At 37.2% G+C, this 26,102-nt stretch overlaps 1 protein-coding gene across 4 annotated transcripts in view; it reads left to right on the top strand.

The window, feature by feature from the left end:
- Positions 1 to 23,863, top strand: part of LOC145987735 (peptidoglycan-recognition protein SB1-like) — a 114,007-nt gene extending 90,144 nt beyond the window's left edge. The window contains exon 3 of one of the 4 annotated variants that reach the window (XM_083122386.1): positions 22,058 to 23,863. In XM_083122386.1, coding sequence (XP_082978512.1) covers positions 22,058 to 22,632 — 575 coding nt within the window. In that variant the 3' untranslated portion in view covers positions 22,633 to 23,863. Of the gene's footprint in view, positions 1 to 13,733; positions 14,442 to 22,057 lie in introns of those variants that run through there. The other 3 variants (XM_083122384.1, XM_083122388.1, XM_083122392.1) reach the window with 3 other exon arrangements.
- The last annotated feature ends 2,239 nt before the right edge of the window (positions 23,864 to 26,102 follow it).

Raw genomic sequence — 26,102 nt, 5'->3', positions numbered from 1 at the left:
CATGTTTTTAAGGATTGGCTTTTTATGTATGGTGATGCTAAAGTTGTCAGCAGCTTGTTTGGCATTATGTTTCATTTCTTGACATTTGTATTGTGTAAAACAAATCCAATGAACATAATGATGGCCAATTAGCTTTGTAATACTTATACATTCCACTGTACAAGCCTCTTCTGTTCTGAGTAGTAATTGTTGCAGTTTAAAGTGGCACAGGGTTGCTGCTACATGACTTGCATAAACATTCAAGTACAATTCCTGGTTTTCAAGCTGAATTTTAACAATTTATTAGGTATGACGGATATATCAGTCATGCCCACTTGTTATCTACAATGGATTCAATGCTTATATCTGTCCTCGACATTATCTTCTTTGGTCCTCCTGTGTATGAATATTCTTCTTTTTATATTGAGTTAGTTAAAATTTCCACCATGAGATGTCACTCTTCAGAATCTCCAGAGTATTTAACTTGCCATAATCACATCAAGATGGAGACTGCTTCCACTTTGGCACTCTGCTAGCTGTGTTTATCTTTCACTTGGATATAATATAGTATATAATCTGTGCTTGAAGCTGCATGAACATTTTTCTTGATTGAGTGAATGAATTAGGTTCTTTATGTCGCTTTTGACTAATCGCAAGGATGAGGGACGATGATATAATGAAATTGATCAAGGGACACTTGCAAAGAATACACATGTCAAGCTGGGATTCAAACCCAGGGTTGCTGCTGTTTGAAGTCTTGCATTTTACAATGGCTCAAGGCAGCAAAAGGAGTCTTCTATCTACAGGGAGGTTATTTCAGTCGTTCACCGTCAGACCGTCGGCCGTCGAGCGCCTCCTTCATGCAACAGTTCCCGGCAAATTGACTTACAGGAAGCCCGTAACAGAAACCGCTTGCTTTGTAATGTTTCCACTTTTCACAATTACAGTTACAATTACAATTGAAATAAGCACGTACCTTGTCGCAAGGATGCTGGAAAAGGTGTATTCCCAAATACAAATATTCCTGGCACCTTATTTCTGACATCTAATCTTGGATTAGACATCGCTATCTTATCCTCAGTATGACAGAAATGGAAGAGAGCATCCCGGCAAATAAAGCAAACCGAAAGCGTAAAATGATATTTAAAAGTAATAATAATGATGATCACTAACCTCCTGTGTTATAAGAGATGTTTCAACAGCAATACAACACGTTTCTTAGGTTCAAGAGATCCTGTCTCTCGTAATTGCCTGACCACTTTTCTGCAAGAATTCGTTTTCACGTAATTATCGTACATAAAAACTCTTTGTTCAAGACTATATTTGTTTAGCGGCATAACTAATGAATGAATAACAATTAACACACAATAAAGCACTAGCACTGAATAAATGAATAAAACAGTATAAAAAACACGCGTACTGATAAACGCAAACAGAAGTGTGCATGAGGGTACGGTACACTCACTACGTCTGGTAGCCGACAGTGTTGCTAACCATTTTTCGGCAATGTCCCTACAACTGACCAAATGTCCCTACGCCAAGTAAAGCGACTAAAAAAAACAACACCTCATGAGCATGCAAAACAGAAGATAAAATATACACATTTACTTACCAAATCTTTCTGCTCGGTGCTTCCACAATTAATGAAGGAGCGAATTTACAATACAGGACCCCTCCCTGATTTTTGTAATATTTCGCATACTCACTAATTGAGGCCTCCTAATCACGAATTTGAAGTTAAAATTTGGGGGTCACGTGTAGAAATTGCAAAATAAGTGAAATTGAGTGGTCCGCGATCGGCACGATTGCTCATTGTTTACTGGAAGATTTTGTGTTTCCAATACTTAAAAACTAAATATACATTCCTGATATTACTACGACCCCAAATTTTAACTATGTTTGTCTATCCTATCCTAACCTAACCTTACCTGAATGGTTCGTGGGGCTATTCGTCAAACGTTTGTGGGGCTACCTGTGCATGGTTTTTCGACCCCAAATTTTTAACTATGTTTGCCTTGCCTAACCTAACTTAACCTAAACTTACCGAGAATGGTCAGTGGGGCTATACGTGAATAGTTTTGGGTTAATTGTGATTACGAACCGATAAAAAAAAATCTTATTTTCGTAGCACTTTAACGGCAAACGTTCATCATCGAAGACGCCATTTTCGTATTCTGCACTTTTACGATCGATGCACTATTACCAAACTTACCTGTAATCAAATCAGTCCACACTCCACATGTTCTTCTACATCGTGATTGTCGCTGTCACATGTAAGCACCTTCTTTCGGCAATATACCGAAATCCATAAGTTTATTAATTAGCCCACGGCCATCCTCCTGCACACTCCACCTAACAATCTGTACAACATTAACAACATTTTTACTGTTCTCTTCCGCCATTCTTACACGATCCATGCTCTCCAAGTATGAAATCAACAGTGTGGCAACGCTGTAGACAGCGTAACTAATTGCGAACGTCGTCAATTGTTCATATCAACAAATATGGCTACCATACTTGTATACTGAGAATCATTGCGAGAATGAAAAAGCTTATTTTACAACTTATACACGTTAATGACCCAATTTTTTTACCTCACCCCAACATGTTAACTTGAGATAAATCATCACGACTAATTATTTCGTGAGTATAAGACGTAGCATAGAAATTACAGAATGGTCCGGTATTGTAAATTCTTGCCTTAATGAATAATTAGAGTGTGCGGGACAGAATTTTTTGGGTCGGGACGAAAAAATTTGCTTTTCACTTTAAGTGATTGTTTTGGCATTTCTAGATTAAAAACTTACAATTTCCGATAAGTTACAGAAACTTACAATGCAGAAAACGTCGAAAATTAACGACTTCTTAAAGTGACCATTCGGTAGCTATTTCCCGACTGTTTGGGATCCCGAAAAGTCGGGAAGTCATTTCCCGAAGTCGGTATCGGGACGGGAATTTTTTTTCCCGATCCCGGTCCTGACTTTTCGGGATCCCGCACACCCCTAATGAATAACGTTGAGTCGTTTACTGTTGATTATGTTATTTGAAGTCATACATGCTGCTGCTGCCAAGAGATAGATGTTGGTTGGTGATGCTGTATTTCCTTCAGTCTTAAACAATTCTGGTCCCATTTTATTTATCTTTTTTTTTGTTTTTGTATCACTTAACATTGAAAATATTCTTTCCGTTTCCGCGTTAGAATGTGGCAATGTTAGCACTATTTTCGCGAGAGTGAAAATGTTTTCAAAAAATAACTTGCCTTGAAAGTTCTTGGTAACCGATAACATGTTTCAAAATTCTGATGGAGATTTGTTGGTTAGTTCTTTTTTCTCCTCCTCGCTAAAGTATCCAGATAAACTAATCCATTCATTCCAAACCGAGCACGAAGAAAGTGCAACTGACTGGCGAGTAAGCTTTGCACCTTTGCACAATAAAATGTTGTTTTCCAAGATTGAAAAAAGTCCCTACGTTTTCCCTTATTTGGTAAAATCTGTCCCTACGCGGGCGAAATATAGTGAAAGTCCCTATGCGTAGGGACATGTCCCTACGGTTGGCATCACTGGCGACAGGTGTCGCGTTTGTTCAGTATGAAGCGCCTTCTCGCGGCTGACAACTCCCCCGACCCCCGATAAGCTGCCGGCGCTGTCGCGACAACTGAGGATAAAGTAGCGATGTCTAATCTAGGTTTAGATGTCAGAAATAAGGTGCCAGAAATATTTGTATTTGGGAGGACACCTTTTCCAGCATCCTTGCGACAAGGTACGTGCTTATTTCAATTGTAATTGTAACTGTAATTGTGAAAAGTGGAAACATTACAAAGCAAGCGGTTTCTGTTACGGGCTTCCTGTAAGTCAATTTGCCGGGAACTGTTGCATGAAGGAGGCGCTCGACGGCCGACGGTCTGACGGTGAACGACTGAAATAACCTCCCTGTAGTTTGAGTATACAAGTTGCACTTTGAGAGTGATGAGCAACTATAATTTTTAAAATTACTCATTGCGGAAGAGATTCGGTATTTGAAAATTACCCACTTAAGCATAAATAATTGTTTAATAAATTTGTATGGGAATAATTTATAGGCTTTATCCCACCCCAGAAATGTTGAAAATGAACAGTTTACGTAGGAGTAAGTGATGATGGGCAATAATCTCCACCTAAATATCTAAAAATACGATCTCTCCCTTGTTTCATTGACTAATTAAGCAATCAAGTCACTTGAATTACACATAACAAAAACAGAAAATGGTCAATTAATGTGAGTGTTAATACCAACCATCAGTTCTAAAGTTGTAACTATTTGTCTTTTATACCAAAATGTTTTGCCTTCAAATTGGAAAGCAAAATGTAGACTACATTGAACGAGTGATTCCATATCAGATCATGAAGGTGCTATCGCAAATTTTGCTGGACCACATGACATGTCCAAAAATAAAATATTTTCCTTTTCTGTCGATTTGTTACAGTGTTAAAAGCTCACAAAGAAAGACTCAATTTGATAAAAAATTTGACCCAATTTTCAAACCACAGAAATTCAGAAACTAAAAATTAAGGATTCCTTTATTTGAAAGCTTGTTCAAAGTACTTCCAAAACCTTATTAAGGAACATATTTATAAATCCTTCAACTCGAAAAATAAAAATACAAAAATTTGATTTCTTTTCAAAATTATATATATGTATAGGTATATAGGATAAAAGTAAGGAGGGCCAAAAGGGCTAAATAAAAATCAAAGAAGGAGAAAGGAAACACTCACCGGACAGTGGAAAAATTCAAAATTTTCGCTAACTTATAGCATCGTCGGTGTGAGACGGAACCGGAAGTTGGGGCCCTGCAGAGTTGCCAGGTCCCCATCGAAGAAGAAGCGGTGCGTAGAACGAAAAAAGCACTGTTTCGTCAAAAACTGTGAGTGCGTGGGATGGTTTGGGAGGGATGGAATGGCTTGGGAGGGAAGGTGGAGTGAGGTGCGGTCATTACTGGGTGTCCTTGTTTAGGCCAGTTGGAGTGGTTGCACTCTTGGCCAATATATAGGCCCTCTCCCATCTTTTGCGAACAGAGGTGTTGGCTGGTTGGGGTAGGAGATGGATGATCTCTACCCGGAAGCAGTCGTTGAAACGGATGTTGTGGTGGTTGGTGTGGACGGCAACAGTGAAGTCCAGGTTGTGGGTGGAGGAGCGGTGGTTATTGATGCTGAGGTTGAGAGCCATTGATGTTTCCCCCAGGTATAAATCACCACAGATGTTGCAGGTGAGGATGTAGATCATGTTTGAGGCATGGCAGGTCCCTTTGGGATGGAGGGTAAATTTGCCAGTGGCCGTGTGCACCTGGAGGGTGTGAGAGGTAATGAGGATGTGGCAGGTTTTGCACCTAGGGTGGTTGCATTTGTGGGCAGGGGGGTGTTGGTTGTGTGGTGAAGGAGTGTTGTGGACCAGGATGTTTTGGAGGTTGGGGACGGGGGGCGTTTGAAAACTACTCTGGGCTTGTCAGGAAATATGTTTCTGGTTTCAGGATCACTGTGGAGAATGGGGAGAAAAGAGTGTAGTGTGTGCCTGATTTTGTTGAGGTGGGGATGATATTGGGTGATGAGTGCAGGTGGGTTGGTGGCAGGAGGTTTCTTGGTGGTAGTGGTGTGTGAGGCAGCTCGCGATATTTGTTTCGTGACCAGGACTGAGGGATATCCACAGTTGACCAAGGCTTGGTGTAGACTGACGTTATAATTGTGGCGGGAGGTGGGTGAAGTGTTCAGTCGCTATCCCCTGAGGGCCAGAGAGAATGGAATGGCTTTTTTGGTGTGGTATTGCATATGGTTGGTGGGTTTTATGTGGATAGAGGTAGTCAGGTGTCCTCCCTCAATGTGCACGTCCACATCCAGGAAGGTGATCTGGTTGGAGGAGTGCGTGCAGGTGAATTTTATGGAATGGAAGTGATTAAGCTGGTCCAGGAAAGCTGATAAGGAAGGTTCTCCATTTGTCCAGACCATGAATGTGTCATCGATGAAGCGGAGCCAGAGGAGGGGTTGGGTATCCAAGAACTCTTACTCACGTTTGCTCATGAAGAGGTTTGCATAGGATGTGGCCATTCTGGTGCCCATGGATGTACCTCGGATCTGTAGGAAATGTTGGTTTTCGAAGGTGAAATTGTTACATGTTACAAGGTGGGCTAAGTGGGTCAGGAAGTTAGTGCTGGGGTTGTGAGGTTTAGATCTGCTATTGAGTTAGAATTCTGGAGCGGAGGCCATGGGTGTGGGGTATGTTGGTGTAGAGGGAAGTGACGTCGATGGTGGCAAGGATGGTGTTTGGTGGCAATGGTGGAAGGGTGCTGATTTTATGGAGGAAGTGGTTGGTGTCATGGAGGTAGGAGGGCAGAGCTTTCATAAGAGGCTGGAGATGGGAGTCAACAAAGGCTGAGATTCTTTCTGTGGACGAGTTGTAGCTGGACACAATGGGTCTATTAGGGTTGCCAGGTATGCGGATTTTGGGCAATAGATAGAAGGTGGGGGTACGGGGATTCTCAGGAATTAACATGGCTGTGGTGGGAGCTGTCAAGCCTTCAAGCAGGCCGCAGGTGTGGATGAAGACCTGAATTTTTTGAGGTGTTCGGAGGATAGGTCAACTGTGGTGGATTTGTAGGTGGCGGGTGACTTCCGCCAGGTAATCTTGAGAGTTCAAGACCACTGTGGTGAACCCCTTGTCAGCTGGGAGGATTTTGATGTTGTGGTTGTTGCGGAGATCTCAGAGAGCTTTTTGTTGGGAAGGGTTGAGGTTAGGTTGGTTCTGGAGGATATATGAGCTGTCAGAGGTGGTGGAAATGATGGCAGTAATGTACCTTTCCAAGGGGTGGTTGGTGGACAGGGGGGAGGAACTTGGGAGGAGAGGGGGCTAAATTGAAGGAGGTTTGGGTGGGTTTCATTTGTAGCAGTTTGGAGTGAGGGGTTTTTGGCCCAGAAATGTTTCCATTGGAGGTTGCGAGCAAAAGTGTGTATGTCAAAAATCAGGCAGAATTGGTTTTAATATATATACAGCGTGTTTGAAAAAGAACTCCCTAGTTTTAATGTGTCCTAGAATCTGTACAAAGTGACATACAGTATTCTAGTTTGTGGTGTTTGATTCATAAACTCTCCAAGTTTGGCACCCTTGCAGTTGGTAGGTCTGCTTGACCTTGAGACGGCACCAGTGCTGTGTTTTTTCCTTTGTTCCCTCAGTTCAGTTCCGGCGTTCGTGTAGTGCAGAGCAACTCAGCAACAATGTGTACTCCGCAACAGAAAGTGCAGTGTGTTATTTGGTTTGTGAAAACTGAGTCAGTTATAACAGTGCAACGTAATTTTAGACGTCAGTGTGGTGGTGAACCACCTACAGCAAAAACTATCCGTCATTGGCTAAAGTCTTTCAAGAAAACCGGTAGTGTTTTAAAAGGTAAGTCACCAGGTAGACCAAGAACTTCCGAAGATGTTGTTGAACAGATCCGTGTTTCGTGTGTTCGGAGCCCGAAGAAGTCATTGGCCAGATGTAGTCTACAATTAGGAGTGCCTAAAGGTACAGTGTATGATGTTGTTCGTAAAAGACTAAAGTTGCGTGCCTACAAATTGCAACTGTTACATGAAGTGAAATCTACTGATAAAATACAAAGGTATGAGTTTGCTGTTGACTTTTCTGGTGCAGTTTGATGGAAGATCGTGTGGTTGGTCCTTTCATTTTTGTAGAAAAAACAATAAACGGGGATGTTTACCATGACATGTTGACAGAGTACGTCTTTCCCCAAATGGACGATATTGAGGCGGAAAAGGGGCTTATGTTTTTCCAACAAGATGGCGCCCCACCTCATTACATTAAACAGGTGTGTGCGGTTCTTAACACTCGCTTTCCAGGAAGGTGGATAGGCAGGGCTGGCCCAATACCTTGGGACCCCACTGGACTTTTTCTTTTTAGGCCACATAAAAAATGTTGTGTACAGTGCTAGGATCAGAGACATCAATCATTTACGGGAAAGAATCGTCGCTGCAGTTGGGACAGTTACACCTGAAATGTTGGTGAATACGTGGCTAGAAGTGGAATATCGTCTCGACGTGTGCAGGGCAACAAATGGATCCCACGTTGAGGTGTCCTAACATTGAACAAAACTTGAAGGAATCCTCTTTCTTGATATGTACTCATTGATGTAAGTTTTCATTACTTTCCCTATTAAATTTATACTTAAAACTAGGGAGTTCTTTTTCAAACACCCTGTATATAGAATAAAAGGAAGGAGGGCCACAAGGGCTAAATAAAAAGTGAAAGAGGAGAGAGGAAACACTCACCAGACACAGAAAAAAATTCAAATTTTCGTGATGGTATGTCACATCTTCAGGAGTAGAGAGACATTGTAGTACTTGGTGAGAAGAAGGAAGAGTAAGCATGACCTGCAGTGTTGCCAGGTCCCGAAAAAAAAGTGTTGACAGTGCCACAAAAAAAAATTATATAGATGGTTCTTTCGCCAGGCTTGTCGAAAACTGTGAGTGGTGGGGGTGAGGATAGGGGATGAGGGGCATTACTGGGTGGCCTTGTTCAGGCCTCGGGGTGTGGTTGTATTCATGGTCGATATGTAGGCCCTCTCCCATCTGCTACGTATTGAGGTGTTGGTGGATTGGGGCAAGGAGTGGCGATCACTACCTGGAAGCAGTCATTAAAAGGAATATTGTGGTGATTGGTGTGAATGGCAACAGCAAAGTCCAGCTTTTGGGTAGAGGAGCGGTGGTTGTTGATGCGGAGGTTCAGGGCTGTGGATGTTTCCCCCAGGTAGAAGCTCCCACAGATGTTGCACGTGAGGATATAAATTAGGTTAGAGCTGTAGCAGGTTCCTTTGGGGTAGAGGGTGAATTTGCCGGTGGCAGTGTGGATCTGGAAGGTGCGGGAAGTGACAAATATGGGGCAGGTTTTGCACTTGGGTGGTTGCATTTGTGGGCAGGTGCGAGTTGATTGTGAGTAGGTGGATTGTGGTGGACCAGAATGTTTTGGAGATTGAGAGGGTGTTTGAAAACAACTCTGGGCTTGTCGGGGAAGATATTTCTGGTGTCAGGATCACTGTGCAGGATGGGAAGGAGGGAACGTAGAGTGTGTCTGATTTTGTTGAGGTGGGGGTGATATTGGGTGACACTGCAGGACACTTCTTCTCACCAAGTACTACAACGTCTCTCTACTCCTGAAGATGTGACATACCATCACGAAAATTTGATTTTTTTCCTGTGTCCGGTGAGTGTTTCCTCTCTCCTCTTTTACTTTTTATATATATTAAAAAAGGTAAAAACAACAGGACATGAGTTTTGATTTGATAATAGAATATGGAAGCTGGACTAACTATTAGCAATGAATTCCATTTCTGCACTAACTTCTAACGTAATGTAGAAAATTCTTTGTAAAAAAATTAAAAATCCATTTTGACCTTTTTTTTAGAAATTGTTTTTTCAAAAGCAACCATCTCAAAATTTCTGAAAATTGTACAATATAGCTATTGGTTACTGTACTTGCAGAAGGTGCAATCAGACTGTGTAATATTTTTGTGTGTAACCCGCAAGAAATCTTTTAACGTCCTCTATATTCCATAACACTGTTTTTAACTGCTGCTTATCAGGAAACCTGTTGAGCATCAGAGATTATGCCCTGGAATATTTTGGAATATGGAGGACATTATTAAAAGATTTCTCCCCAGTTAAACACAATTTTTTTTGCCCTGTCTGATTGTATCTCCTGCGAGTACAGTAACCAAAGACTATATATATTGTACAATTTTCAGAAATTTTGGGATGGGCGTTTCTCATAGGGTGACCAGACGTCCTCTTTTATCCGGACATGTCCTCCTTTTTAGGTATCTGTCCGGCGTCCGGGCGGATTTTTTAGAAATCGGTAAATGTCCTCCTTTTTTGGGAAGAGTATAGCACTGACCATAGTAAATGTGCTGCATACAGAATGCTTCATTTGGGGCACATTAAATATTCGAGCAATGCTCACCTAGCATCTGGGAGCTCAATAAGATCACTTTCCCGACTGAGTCATTATTAGGGCGCGTATTTAAGGCACTGAAAACCTCTGAAATAGGCAGTCAAGTAGGCACCAAAATGATGAAAATAGGCACTTAAAAAGCCCCATAAACTAAGAAAAGGCACGAAAATAGGCACTTAAAAGGCACCCTAAAATTAAAAAAAGACATTAAAATAGGCAATGGATGTGAACTTCTTTAAATTTTCTTCTTACAATGCACAGTTATACTGCATTAACACTTCAGTTAATACATAAAAGTGAGCTAGCGATTAACATATTATAATACTCTTTTGATCGAAATTCACATTAGCGGGGAATCGTCTGTTAAAGTAATTCTCACAAAAACAGCTTGTGCCCTAACTATTCGATGCTGCGAATTTGAACAAATGATGAAAAAACAATTTGCACCATTGTAACAAAAAAAAATATTTAAAACAATGTTACAATTCAGACCATCTGGCGAATTCCAGATTTCAGTCAGTACAACATCAACAAATCCTTACATCTTTCAATATAGGGAAAGCCAAATGCACGTAAGAAAAAGCTGAAGTATGCAAAAATTGCAGAATATCCATTTTTTGGCACGATTAAGCAAAATAGGCACTATAAAAATGTGTTTTCGGAATAGAACCTCCATGAAACGAACTTTAAAGTTTAAACATGAAAGCCTATGGTTTACTACAAAGGAATAAAAAAGGCAAATCGGCAAATTGCCGCACATTTTATTAAGCGCTGAGACTGCTGGAACGCATGTAGTCAGTGCAGTTCCTTTTCGATTGATTGATTTGGTTTATTTTACTTAGCTTTTCTGCCACTTTTGGCTAATCGCGAAGATGTGTATGAGCGATGATATGATGATTTTGATGAAGGACACCCATGCCCAGGCCGGGGTTCGAAACCGAGGCTTATGGCGTTGTGCTAACCACTCCACCACAGAGGTCGGCCAGTTCCTTTTCGAGTAATACATATGCGATACAGAAATGCGTAGGGAGAATTTTGATTATTAAGTAATATTTACTTTCATGAATTAACGAAGCGAAAGTGAAAATTCGACAATGATCTTGCAAGAAAATATTCAGTTTTAAAGGATGGAAGAAACTAATATGGGGTAAAGTGTAAGGTGGTTGCCACTTTTCCCTGCTGTTGAAAGAGTGCTAGAAATGTTCGTGGCATTGAAATCATATTTCTCTACCCAATCTAAACTACCTAAAATTTTAATTTGGCTTTGCGAAATAAGTTAAGCGAATCTTACTTGTTACATTTGCATTCACTTGTGGAGATATTTCAGTCTAATATCCAATAATTAGAAAAGGAGTAAAATTCTGTGCTTCATATTGTAGATATTCTTTGTCATTTGTTAAATAACAGATTAGGAGATTGCTTTCTTTGCTTAAAGGTAAGATGAAGTTATTGAAAGAGATCTTCTGAAAAGCATCTGTGAGCGAAATGTTGGTCAGATTTTTGTATATTCATTAAATTATGAGTAATGGCAAATGTGTAGCCATTTTTTGCGGTGTCCTCTTTTTTATGACTTTGTCCTCCTTTTTCGCCTGCTCTGTCCTCTTTTTTGAATGTGTGTGTCTGGTCATCCTAGTTTCTCAGAACATGATTTCTAAAAAAAAAAGGTTAAAATGGATTTTTAATATTTTTTTCACTATCTACATAATGTTAGTGCAGAAATGGCATTATTGATAGCTAGTTGAGCTTGCATATTCTATTATTCCAGCATAATTCATGTCCTGTGGTTCTTCACCTTTTCGAAATAAAATTTAGAATTTTAAAAATTGAAAATCAAACAACGTACTTTGAAGAAGCTTGCAAATAAAGGAAGCCATAGTTTCTACCATTTTTGGTTCCTAAAATTGCATAATTTTCCTTGCACATATTTTTTTTTTATCTGATAGTGTCTTTCTTTGTGAGCTTGTAGCACTGTAACAAATCAACAGAAAAGGAAAATATTTTATTTTTGAACATGTGTCATGTGATCCTTTAATTTTTTTCAGCTGATTTTATAATTCTAAGGTGACACATTTGAGATTAAATGTATACATACACATTACGTAGAAATTTAAGTGAACATTGCAGGTTTGACCAGGATTCAAACCCAGGGTTCTGGCATACTGTGTATGTGTGGGAGAGACTAAAGTGTAAATCACCAACCCTGAGACCTTCTGGAAACAAACCGTCTCATCGATTTGATGTATCACTCTGCGTCAGCTGATTCATTACCACCGACTACCGCAATCATCTGCTGTTACACTCGCAGTTTGCCGCACCTATTCATTTTATATAAGAGCCAAAATGGATGTCTAACAGAAATATTGTTGAATTAAAAATTTTCAAATCTTATTTTCTACTGTTTTATAATAACCTGTCCCATGTGTATATTTACTAACAAAATCATAGTATGCTAAATTTTCCTTTGTTGTCAGAGACAAAGCTAAGGCAATCGTAAGCATATTTAAACTATACTTTATTTCAGTATTTCACTCACACCAAAACATTTCTCAATATTGTTGATGTGCAGAGTATTGTATTCTGGTGGCAGAACAAAAAGATCGCCACTTTTTCAATCAGACTCAAATCAAAGGCATATAAAAGCATAAAATGAAAATTTGTTATTTACTTATGTACAGTGAGTATATACTTGTCAAAGACAATGTTGCGGTGGCAACTGCCCCCATCTTCAGGTCAAGAAGTCAGCTTTATGGAAATCCACAAAGCTTCGTCATTTGGAAAAGATATGTTTTTACATGGACAGGTTGAATGCTAGGAAAACAAATGACTAAAACAGGACCATTCCCACATATTAAAATCCCTTAAAACTCATATAAAAACTGTTAAAACCCATGTTACTATCCGATCACAATTCACATATATGCTTATTTAGTACTTCTTACATATAAAATTTTACTGAATTTGAAAAATGTGTTAATTTTTTTAACTTAAGGCAAGCAACCTTACCACACTATCAGAGCATTGCAAGTGTTAGATAGGGCTACATTCTGATTTGGGCACCGTGGAAAAATATTGAAACACTATAAGGGTGCCGTGAAACGAAAAAGGTTTGGGAACCCCTTTTCTAGATGATGGTTCAACAGCAATAATAATCCTTCAATGAAGCTAGAGGGTAAAACTGCATTTGGAATTAAATATGGTCATTTTTCACACCACATCCAGTGGCATTTCATCTCATTACCATTCAAGCCTCCCAGATGGCACAAGGCATCCCAGGTTCGATACCCATTGGAGGCACCTAGTGGTTTATGTCCAGTCCCGATTAGCCTTACTGTGCATAAAGGACTTAAAATATCAACACCAATCTCATTACCATTCATTCTCATCCTCGGAATGAGCAAACAAAAATGGCAGAAATATGAATATCTTTACCTTTGCTAAATAACAAAGGTACAGATAGATAAATAAAACACATGAGGATGACTCAAGCTATGGCAAGAAGGCCAAATATGTCCCATCATGATTTTTAGTACTTATAAGGGCCTGATTTTGTTTCAAGGTAAATTTTTAGTGTAAGTATAATGTACTGCACCCTATCACTCAAGCAGTTATTGCCCTGTATATATAATAGTTTGGGAACACTGATTTAAATCTGTACCCATGGTCAAAACAGAGCAAGGTGCATTGTAAATATTATTGTCATAGCTGTGGTTACATATGAAAAGAACTGCATGCACTTTAGTCATTCCAATATTTTCTCCAAATTTCATACTTTAATTTGTTCATTGCAGTAACAACCGTACCAAAAGACTGGTTCATGACACGAAAATTGTGGCTAGCAAAAAATGCTACGGAGACAAATAAATTGAAGCTCCCCATACCGTACGTGATGGTACACCACACGGCGACTGAAGAATGCTGCAATGTACAAGACTGCATCAAACTCTTCGTCTACATCCAGAACCTGCACATGGGAAATCAACGGAATTGGAGTGACATCGGATACAATTTCATGATTGGAGGTGATGCACGGGTGTATGAAGGACGAGGTTGGGACAACATAGGAGCGCACACAAGAAGCTGGAATTTAAAAAGTATTGGGATTGGCTTTGCTGGCAATTACTTAATGATCTCCCCTAACAGGGCACAAATGTTGGTCTTCAATAAGTTGATTGATGATGGTGTTCGCAAAGGAAAACTTGATGTCAACTACACTATACTTGGCCATTGCCAAGTAAATAATAATGATCCATATGGAAGTCCAGGGTTGTATTTATATAATAGCATTAGCAAAATGGATCAATGGCTTCCTGAACCTCGGACATGTTTTCAAAATATAACTCTTTCTCAAAGGAACGAAATCACTGTTAAAAAAAGCTGCACTTGACGGTTTTAAAAATAGAAACATTTCAATGTATTAAAAACATTTTGATTATAATGGACATTATAATTAATAGTATTTTGCATTTACAAATGTAATTTTGGTCTAAATAATTAAATAAAAGTCCTCAGAAAAAAATATGATTTATTGTGTTTACAGTGTCAACAAAAAATTTCAACACGAACAGGATGTTAAGCCATTTCAATGCTGAAAATATATACTTTGAGGACAAAATTAAGATGATGTAGGCTAGAGATAATTGCTCTATGTAAAGAGGACAAGGGGCCTCCCTTATAGTGCAGTGGCAACGTTGTCACCTTTTAATTTGAGGAGTCTCAGGTTCGATACATTGTGGAGGCAGATATTGGTTCAGATCCCACTTTAAACTGCGGGTCCAGTTCTGATTATCCTTTCTGTGGATAAAGTGGACTTAAAAGCAAACTCAAACTCTAAAGGGAACAAGGTCTCTTATGTATTCTTTTGTTGTATTAAAGATTCTTTGTAATGGTCAGTGTTTATTACAATTTTTTTAGTAAATACGGTAATTTCTTTTAACTGAGTGTGGTACAATATGTGGTTTGCAGGGTGTTGATGCATTCTCATATTTAAACCAGAAGTGGTCAACACTTAGCTAGAACGAATGTTTAGGTTCTTTTCACTGATTTTTGGTCCTTTGGATATTCTGCCTCCCCCACCCAGCTGGAAATGTCTATTGGTTCCAATTGAAATTTCAATTTGTTTGAATATGTTTCAACTGGAATGAATTGGATTCAATTGGATGCTCGTTAAAGGTATCAGAATGAATTGTATCCAATCTGAATCTCTACTAAATCAAATGGAAATGCAAGCCAATTTCCAAATCATGAATTGTATTGAATTGTTTGTATTTATTGGAACCAATTGTTTTCAATTATAAAATCAATTGGAAATTTCATAACTACTGTACAAATTCTACTATTTTCAGCAATCTTATACTGTGAACTGAAATGTGCTGAAACCCAATTGTAGGCCTACTGTACTGGAAAAATAATGTTTGCTACAGCTCACCTGTCTACGAAGGTACTCTTTGTACAGTGGAATGCACAAGTATTGCTTGGCAAAGTATCCATGACTATTTTTATTCATTTTCTCTTGCATCCTACATGATTTAAGAACTAGCTTTTCTGGATGCTGAATGCAGAGTTGAGAGCAGCATTTTTGGAATTTTTTTTGCAATTCTTGAAGTTTTCATTGTTTAAAACAGTGTGAATCAACTTGGTGATGGTACTTTGGAATAACTATGCATAACATTCTACAAATCCATGTAATCACAGCCATGATAATTCAGCTAATAGTTGTGTACTTACTGTGATTCTTCTTCAATTGAGACATTTCATCACCATGAATTAATGAATTCATCTATGCACACTGTTACAATATCAACAAGAAGAAAACATCACAGTCATACATAGAGTTCAACTGTCAGTTAATAGACAAATTTACTTGAATTTTCTATTTTGCTTATGAATAATTATCTACTTACCTACATTTCCTTGACAGACCAGAGTATTTAAATATTAATATATTTGTATTTTTATTATTTTATTTTGCTGCTCTGCCTGTTCAGGAAAATAAAAACTTTGAGGGTGAATGATGATTGTATTAAATTGATGAAGGCACACTCAAACAAAATCACTTGCCCACACCGGGACTCAAACTTGGAGCCATCTGTGATGAGATGGTAAGTAGGGAAAATGCTTTATCCACATCTCCAACAGTTGGAGATTGAGCAACATGGTACAGATTCTGTTGATGACAAGAGTAATCTCTAGATCAGGGTTGTTAAAGGTATAAGAACCCATAAATTCTAATGAGTTCTATTGGGTTCCATTGCAGGACCGAAATCTTTTTTCTCGCACAATTTAAATTTGGTCAAAATTGCATATTGTTTCACTGAAAAAAGGTTCCTGAACAGTATTGAAATTCAGTCCGAAAAAAGGTTCATGGACCGAATTGAAATACTTTACAGATGAAAACGTTCTTTACGATTCAGAACCCATTTACGCTTGCTGATTTTCTCTCCTGGACTGGAATTGAATTTATTTAAAATTCCTAGACCATTGACAATACTGCTCTAGATATCTTCAGCTATCTAGGTCACCAGAAATAATGCTACTTTACTTCTTCATTTGTGGTTTACTGAAGTCATGAAAATTCAGCAGGGCAATAAAAAATAAAGTAATTGCTGGTATAATTGTTAACGTTGTTTCGTGTTTGTTCTAGTAACATTTGATTTGTAAATTTATTACTGAACAGTGTTGTTAATAAATAACCCCCACTAAGGTTGTAATCATAATTAGAAGTAATATTGTGTAATCATGGAAGATTATTATTTTTTCTATTCATGGAAATGATCTATCTTGTAATCAGAGTTGGTTTCATGTTGCCATTTTTTAGGAAGGATACCCTTATTTTTCAATCTTAAATCATTTTGACGCTGTGAGCACCCTCAAAGACAGAGTGGACATTACTGATGTCAGATCACCGAGTTGCGTATAAAAGTGCTTAGATTCTGCAGGGGGTGGAGAGGGTCATCAAAATTTTCTAAGATAAAGATACACATGTATAAATTTTCATGGAAAGCTATGGAGACTTCTGCTCGCTTCTACATTCAAACTTATATGAATTCTAATTCACAGTTAATACAGTTTTCGGTGCTCCCTCTCCACATTTCTTGAACAGTCATTTTTCACATGCACTCACATCCACACCTAGAATTCTTGCACTTGCATCTTGTTTTGAATGATGTAACATCCTAATTTTCTTTATATTACCTTGCCACTATAGAACATTCTATGTACTCATGTGTTTTTTTCAAATCATTTAGTTTTCCTTTTATGTAGATTTTATATAGTTTTCTTTACTATATAGGGCATCATATTATTCGTATTAATATTGTTGTAAATGAAACATTGTATGGCTTAATTGTAATCTTCAGTCCTAGTGCTCTTTCTCTTTTCCCACATTCCTTGAACAGTCAGTTCCATATGCACTATTAAGATAAATAATAATAACAACAATAACACAGTAGTTGTGAGGAATACTGAGCTTGTAGCGATAGATTCACTCTGTAAAACTATTACCTAAAAATGAATCCAATAGCCCTTATTTAAAAGAACTTTTCATTGCTGGAAGCACTTGAACTCTGCTGTTAACTTAAGTATGTATTCATTGCAGAGGAATTTTTACAGCTTGTAAGACTTGCAGAAGCAAAATCCATGGCCAACAACTGTTAGTGGTATGTTTAGAACGGCCAGGGTGAACTCTTAATTTCTGCATGGTTCATTTAGCTATAGAGTCACAAGTTTGATGGCCTCACCTTCACCATTAGAGGGACTTACAGGAACTGCATTATGTACAGCATGTTTCTAAAGTAATGATTCATATTGATGGTACAGCAGACATTATCCTTTGCTTTGTTAATGCTTTACTTTCATTGCATCAAAATTGTGAATGTTCTTAGTGATGAACAATTTACCTGTTAGCTAATTTGACACCAGCTATACATAGAAGCACGTACATAGACTTTGACACAGATATTTTAAAAGATTGCATTGTATGTTCCCAAGAACATTCTTCAAATTCTTGACAAAGCCAGTTTTCTTCTTATGGAGGATTTTCTCCTAGTTTTCAGCTACCCCTAGTGTGAACAATTTCATTTATTATTTACCTGCCTTTCCCATGCATTTTCAAAAAAGAAATCCACATTATTTTTAGGACTGAACTGATACCAGGGGTATCGGTAAGTATTGGTTGATATATTTTTGCACCAATACTAGCCGATGCCGTTGTTTTTGATTCGCTAGAAGCACGGCCAAAACCAAAATTTGTTCTCTTTCAAAGGTTCGTTCACCTTTTCCAACTTACCTTTAGTGTTGAAAAAAATATATATATATATAGTTGTGCATTTGCTAAATGAACCTGTACTCAAATTTCCATGAACAGCAAGTGCATAATACAAAGATCTGTATGCAGATAAGACTCACGGTCAAGTAACTTGCAAAATCAAGCGTAACGTAAAATTATCTCCACAGGAGTTCACTGCATCTGTTTAGTTCTCTTCGAAGTCTACCAGGCTTTGTTTGTACAGATGCGGTCTCATGTAACAATAACCCCAATGAGATCCCGAAAGCCAACGATGCAGCTGTGAGTAATCCTTCCACTTTCGTTTGTGTTTGTGGACATCTCTCTCTTTACAGACCTCCCGCAGTCAAAAAGGTCATCGCCCATGAAAGTGATGGACGTGTCTCAGACATAGTACAAAACATATTCCAGGAAATTCAAATACCTGGGCTAATCCCCCTTCTTCTTTCCAACCTTGGACTTTTGTTTGTCCCGACTTGGATAATTGGGTTTCAACAGGCGTGTTTCGGCACAAGGAATGCGACAAGGGAATAAATTTCTTAGAACAACAGTTGATGGCAGTTTCTTTCTGGAAAGTGAAGTGATGGGTTTGGATTTTCCTCCATGCCAAGGGATAGATAATCCACAACAATAAGTTCATAAATTGATGTAAATATTGTGTACATAGATGCTCATACTTTCATGTAGGGATGTGCCGAAGCCAATTACAGATGTATGAAAATCGGCCAAAATTGACATATCGGCATCGGAATCGGCAAAAATCCGATATTTAAACCGGTACAGATTATACTAGAGTTTTACCTTCTAATAAGTTTTATATTCTAGTTTTCTAAGATTTATTGAAAATTTGTTTATGATTCGTCATTATTGTAGAGCTTTTGTAATAAAATTATTGCGAGCATACCTGCTGCATCAGTATTCAGTGATTGAGTGTTCAGTGTTGCTGAACAGATTTGCGATAAGAGAAGAAGTAGGTTACTTCCTGAAGTGCTTCCAAATCTCATATTTCTGAAGTTGAATCTAGCAGAACATGGAATTCATTTTGCATTTCAAAGAACTGCTTGTGTACTAATGTTAAATCTCTAGGTTCACATAACGTTTTGTAGATGCAAATGTACATTCACATCTCTTGAGAATATATATATGTATATACATATGCTATGCAATAGAAATGTACATAGCAAATTTATTTTGTCATGCAGAAAATAACATCCTATTTCTGTTTAATAATCTTATGTATCGGAATCGGTTAAATATCGGCATCAGTATCGGTTCCAAAAATTATCGGTGAGTACATCGGCATTGGTAAATTTTCAGCTTCGTCACATCCCTACTTTCATGTATTCTTTTTTTCTCTTCTCTCTTATTTATTCACAGTGTATTGTGTTCAATATAATTGGGAAATATATCCTGTCCTGAACAAATAAATAATAATAATTTATTATTAGAAATAATTTGCCGAAAGTATATATATATATCAAAAGCAAAGTCACATCAGAATATCACTATACTGAAGTCAATTGCCTGATATAGAAGCAAGAGACTGGTAAGTTTTCATTCTCTGCTCAAATTTCGTTTACTAATTTTTATTCTCTTTGATAAAGAGCAAAAGAAAGACAAGATTGGTTTTACATTACAGCTTTACTGTTAGTTTTAGTGTCCGGGGCTGGTAAATTGCCAATTATTCTTGTGTTCACCGATGATATAATGTTAGTTTGGGAAGAATAATCCCCAGGCGCGGTTGGCTGTATAGCGCAAATGTGCAGTGAACCCCCTGTAATATACAAAATAAACAATAACTGAGATGTTCATAAGCGTAGAGTGGCAAATTCTCTTAGTGAGAAGAAGAAACCACGGGCCAGAGCCACTCAGCTCCCCTCTAGTTCCGTTTCGTGCAAAGTCTGCGCTGAACCTCCGCAAGGCAACCCCTACCATGCTAAAAGCTTAGGATGGCTAGCATAATAAAAATAAAATGGCTATATACAGTGCAGAAAATTTCAAAATATTGTACAATAGACAGCCACTGACGTGAAAGAGCATTGGTCAGTGAGTTACGATGTTTAAAGATACAGGAATTGATTTGAAGTGTATATAGGGTACAGGTATATAAGTGTTGCAACAAATTTTTAATTCCACAAATTCAGAATGTTTCCATCATCATTTAAGAACAGGACAATGTGTCAACCACTGGTCTCGGCAGGTCAGAGCATGTTTAAACCAACATTTCCCGGGATGTTGGATTGGATGTGGCATTCTGATTGAATGGGCACCCAGTTCCCCTGATATTACTCCATATGAGTTCTTTCTGTAAGGCTTCATCAAGGACACCATATACAAGACAAAGGTGGTGTCAACAATGGACACTTGAACATGCATTGCTGAAGCATTTCAACAGGTAACACAAGACATCTTGCAGCATACATAGGTAGAACTAGATTATTGACTAACTATCGTCCCTGCATCCAACAGAGGGCATATGGAGGTCTACAGACCATGTTATATATAACTTCTACAGTTGGTATACACTGTAGAAATATAACTTCTTGATTCTTTCTTGTAGTTTTATTTCTATTACAATCAAAATTTGTATACTTCATTTGTGGACACCCTGTATTGAGAAATAATACAAGGAGTTAGCTTTCAGTAGTCTGAAGGTAGTACAATTTACATACACGTAATATTAATAATAATTACTGTATGTATTTCTTCTTTCTAATGGTAAACTGGTTTAGTTACATTATTATGTGTACTGATTATGGTAACTCCTAAAATACAATTTTACATTAATTACAAGTATTTTTTTGTTTCAATTTTTTAAAATTACATATCAAAATATATCTGTGCATTTTCTTTCTTGAGAATATGAATAAAATTGAAGAACTCTTCCTTTAAATATGACCATGTTACAGAGTTTATATTTTTATTTGCATTTCCTAAAGAAAGTTACCATATTTCTTGGAATCCAAGACACCATTTAATATAACATGCACCTTATTTATTGCTTCATCTTTTGAGAAAAAAAGAACTTCCAATTTAAGGTGCACAGGTATATGTACATATGGTACTTTTTCAGAGAATACTGTAGTAAAGAACCACTGTTGTTTACTTCCCCAACGACACTTCACTTACAGTAAATCTTTGACCAGCTTGACAGTTGCCAAATTCATCAGCACACAAAATAAATTTATGTTTAAATACTGCATCATATGAGTGACGCTTCTGTTTGTCCATTTTTAATGCTTGTTTACTGTGCACTTTACAAAAGCCGGCTCAACTAACTTACTGCAAAGAGCACAAGAATAAACTATTTGTTTGTTTTCCGTGCATACTTCACTGCTAAAAATGGACTGACTCCTTGTTGTGAAATGTTTATTCTTTTGACAACAAATTTAGGGGAAAAACATTTTGTTAAGGGTGATTTTTACCAATATCGGTATTTCACTAAAACATAGAGGAAAAAAACTTGTATATTGAAATTGACATATACTCAAAGCCAAGTATGAGGCCTCCATGATGATATGGTGATAAAACGTTGTCGTCTTGTAATCAAGGTGTCCCGGGTTTGATACCTGGTGGAGGCACATGACACAGTGGTTTGGATCCCACTTTAAAATATAGGTCCAGTCCCAACTAGCCTTTTCTAGGCATAAATTGGACTTAAAACAACGATTCATTTGGATCCGAGTGAATCTAAATTTTCAACATAAAAAAAAAGCATCTTGGGTTTGAAGAAATATGTTATTTCTCTCAGGACATGTGTTTTCTAATTTTACCAAATGTTTGCAGTGTAATGATAAATAATAATAAAAATTTGTTCCACTTTCTTTCCAGCAACAGAAGTACCTGAAGACTGGTTCGTGACACGGAAACTATGGTTGGCTGATGACCCCACGGAAAGCTACAATCTGTCGCACCCTGTACCTTATGTGATCATGCACCACACAGCATCTGAGGAATGTTGTAGTTTAAAAAAGTGCACAGAATTATTCAAATACATCCAAAGGGACCACATGAGTCTGCAATATAGTGACATTGCATATAATTTCATGATCGGAGGAGACGGTCGAGTGTATGAGGGAACAGGATGGAACAGAATTGGCACTCACTCATTTCGCTATAACAATGTGAGCATCGGAGTTGCATTTACTGGAAACTTCCTAACAACCAATCCAAATCCAGCTCAACTCAAAGTGTTTAAAATGTTGGTGGAAGGAGGAGTCCAAAAGACCAAGATAGGTCTTAACTACACACTGATTGCTCAATGCCAGCTTCCAGATCAGGATATTAATGGAAGCCCTGGAATGTACTTGTATGATCAAATTAAGAAACTTAAAAATTGGTCCCCCAAACCACATATGTGTTTCTCGAACATACAAAGAACATTTGTTAGGAATTGTTGCAGCTGAAAGTTCAATAAATTTATTAATGCATTAATAGCATACTATTTGATGTTGAAATATGTAACTCGTGACTTTCATAATCTCAAAAATGTTTACGATTTGTGGCATGAAACCAATGTACTTGCTTAAATTTGTCTTGCTATTTTAAAAATGAAATTAATTACTGTGAACTTAAGTTTTTCTCTTAGGAACAAAGAAATGTGTATTTACGGAGTTACAGAACTTGGAAAGGATATTGTACAGAAATGAATCTTTATAAGATGCCAATCCAGGCTTTAAATTGGCCTCTGTTTTTACTTTTCAGATGCATAATTCTTTGATTAGACAACCTTTATAATAAACTACTTTCAATTCAACAGTTGAATTAATTATGCATAGTGTCTATGGCCAATTACTTGCTATTTCTCCAGTACTATATTTGTAACATATGGGCTTTATAATGATGAAACAGAAATATGTTCTGGCAACATTAGTGACTCATAATCATTAAAACCTCTTAACCAAGGTGATAATATAATGATCAGTAATCTTGATAGAAATATTTGGGAGTTAGGAAAAATATTATCTGTAGATTACAGCCCAAGATCATATATTGTACAGAAACAGAATGGTAAGGTAGTTCGTAGAAATCGTGTTCACCTTCAGGAAAATAAAACAAATGAACAATTGTTAGAACAGAAAACAAGTAATGAGAAAAAATGAAATTATGTCAATGGTAAACTTGATCAAAGCTCAAAGTTAAATCATTGTAGCACGGAGAATGTAAATGATGAAACTGTCAATGTAACTAATCCAAATGTACCTAACATTACTTCTGATGTACGGTCTGGAAGTAATGGAAGTGTATACACTAGTTCAGGTAGACTTATAAAGGAACCAAAATTCTTGAAAGACTATGTAACTGATGTATAATTAATTATCATGTTTGTAAAAGGGGGGAGATAAAATATGGGGGTTTATAATGATGAAACAGAAATGTGTCCTGGCAACATTAGTGACATCATCGTGACCGACATGTAGAGTAGTTTCTTGCGGAGTGTCCAATAAATAGCCTACTAGATAATTGTGTTTATTATTAATTTATAAACACATTAAAGTACGAAACAGTATTACATAGCTATAATTTAACTGGTCCAGTATCAAGTTAATTACAAATTTAGAAGTGGAGGGCCATTTAGAATACCCAAAATTACAACTGGCATGATATTTAGTATTATATTTTTTTATGCAAATGTGCACTGCTATGACTAGACCTCGGATCTTAGGTATTTTACCTATTTTTTCCTTTGCAGCTATGTAAGAAATAATAAGTAATGTCAGCGTTCCGTTAACAAACGCAACGACTGACGGAAGTTTTATAGTGCCTAAAAAAAACTATTTTGCTTTTACAACCTATTTTAGGTTTATGCACCTAAATGAAGCCCTTTTTTTTAGGTTTTTATATATTTTTAAAGGTTTTACAAGGATTTTATGTCACACAGAGGAATTTGCTTTGCTTGGTTATGAAAAAATTCAATGACAAACATGTTTGAAACATTTTCTCTGTTGATTTCCCTTCCTCCAAGTCCATGGGGATTTTTCAAAGCTCTACACAAAGCAAAATGTCTGGTGTCACTGTTACCTGTATAGCCCAAAGTAGTCTAATCTGCGTGGTCTTGCTCACTTTTGCGTCACTTTGGTATATTGTGGCACGCACGCCTTGCAAACTAACATTTCAGCATTGATGTTTGCACCACTGACTATGTTTTTGTTGAAATAATATTTTCAGCATACAAGATGATTCTTACAGACAAAATTGCAGAGTATGACTGTGGATAACATGAAAAGAGATTTACGGCGAAGAATGGTAAGTTCTGCCATTGCCATAGGGTTAGGCAACACACATAGTGTTATGCAAGATAGTGCATATTTCAGGATATAGGTGTCCCATTATCATTGCCTGCGACTATATCTAATCAGCATTTTTGAGGAATTTTGAACTATTTTAAGTTTTTTTAACCTACTTCAAGATTTCTTGAGCCTAACAAGATTTTTAAGACCTATTTTAGGATTTTTAGATCCTATTTTAGGGTTTTTCGAACCTATTTTAGGAACCTGAAAGCGCACTTTCTAGAACCTAAAAATCCGAGGTCTAGCTATGACATACGTGTCGTGTCTTTCACAAATACATTTAATTTTAGTCAAAGTATTTTGCAGTAAATATTATAAAGGATTGAGGACTGTCACAGATTGCTGCAGGAATGTGATAATTTCAAATTGTGAAAATTTGTCTTACTTGACCCCTACGCAGTACAAGAAGAAATGTTCAATCCAGAAATAGACAAGAGAGCATGGGTGTCTGCATGGTAGCATATTTGGCTAATAAACTATATTTTACTGTTACACCATATAATATAAATTATTATAAAACATAATAACAAAGAAACATTTCCAAGTAACATCAAACAAAGTAAATTTTGATTTTAATAACCAGTGTATGTTGCAACAGTCAAACTTTTAATTATTACATCTAAATGACATTCACAAGGAATTTTCAAACGAGTTACTACAACTCTGATAAAATGATTAATCTGGATATTCTTCCAGTGGCAAATTATTGTTGTCCTGGTTTGTTCCTGAGAAGGGAGTTTGGAACAGTTCGGGTATTGACACATTAACAACTTCTACAAATCTAGTGTACATCATGAAAAGCTCAGCCATCTGTATGCCATTATTGCATTGAGGACTTTTGCATTACAAGAATACTCAGCTCTATGGGGGTGAAAAAAAAACTTCAACTTAATCTACGAATAAAAGATGAAACAAGTTTCGATAAAACATTATTTTTTTCTTTGTTGAGCATCAACAATTTTGTTTTTAATGTTTCTTTATATTATATCATATTTGCTTTAAAATTATTATTGTCATAATTTTAACATGCCTCGTGTATGTCACTTCTGATAATTTGTAATACGTGCAGTGGTGGCGATTAGGAAGGTGAGGGGTGGTTTCCCCCCTTCACTTTTTGCCACTTTTGCCCCCACACTATGCTAAACCTTATCTGCAATGGGAAATATACTGTCTATAAAAGTAACAAATTAATTCCTTTATAGCAGATGTTTATAAAAGAGCAAACTAATTCCTTTACTAACTTGTTAAAGATGTCATTAAATTACAAAATAGTTGAAATAGTTTTATGTAATAGTTGAAATAGTTTGTTTAGTTATTGCTATTTATTAATATACATCAATTAGATTAGATTAGATGCCTTGCATTCTTCCTTTACTTTTATTAAGCAAATATTGCTATTGGTGTAGATGTGTTATTGATCTCTTGAAAGAGAGTGTGTGTTGTCGATATTATCCTTAGTAAAGTATATTTGAATCAAACCTAATTGCATATATTTAGCATCCTGGGCTGAAGTCTCAATCTCAGACTTCTCTCTGTTGATGGCATCTCATTCTCATCTCACCTCAAAAATGCTTGCCTCAATCTTC

The sequence above is a fragment of the Lepisma saccharinum genome, chromosome 5, assembly GCF_977018435.1.
Source record: "Lepisma saccharinum chromosome 5, izLepSacc3.1, whole genome shotgun sequence".
NCBI classification, from domain to species: Eukaryota; Metazoa; Arthropoda; class Insecta; order Zygentoma; family Lepismatidae; genus Lepisma; species Lepisma saccharinum.
The sequence above is the reverse complement of the archived record's forward strand: the minus strand, read 5'-3'. Positions and strand labels throughout refer to the sequence as shown.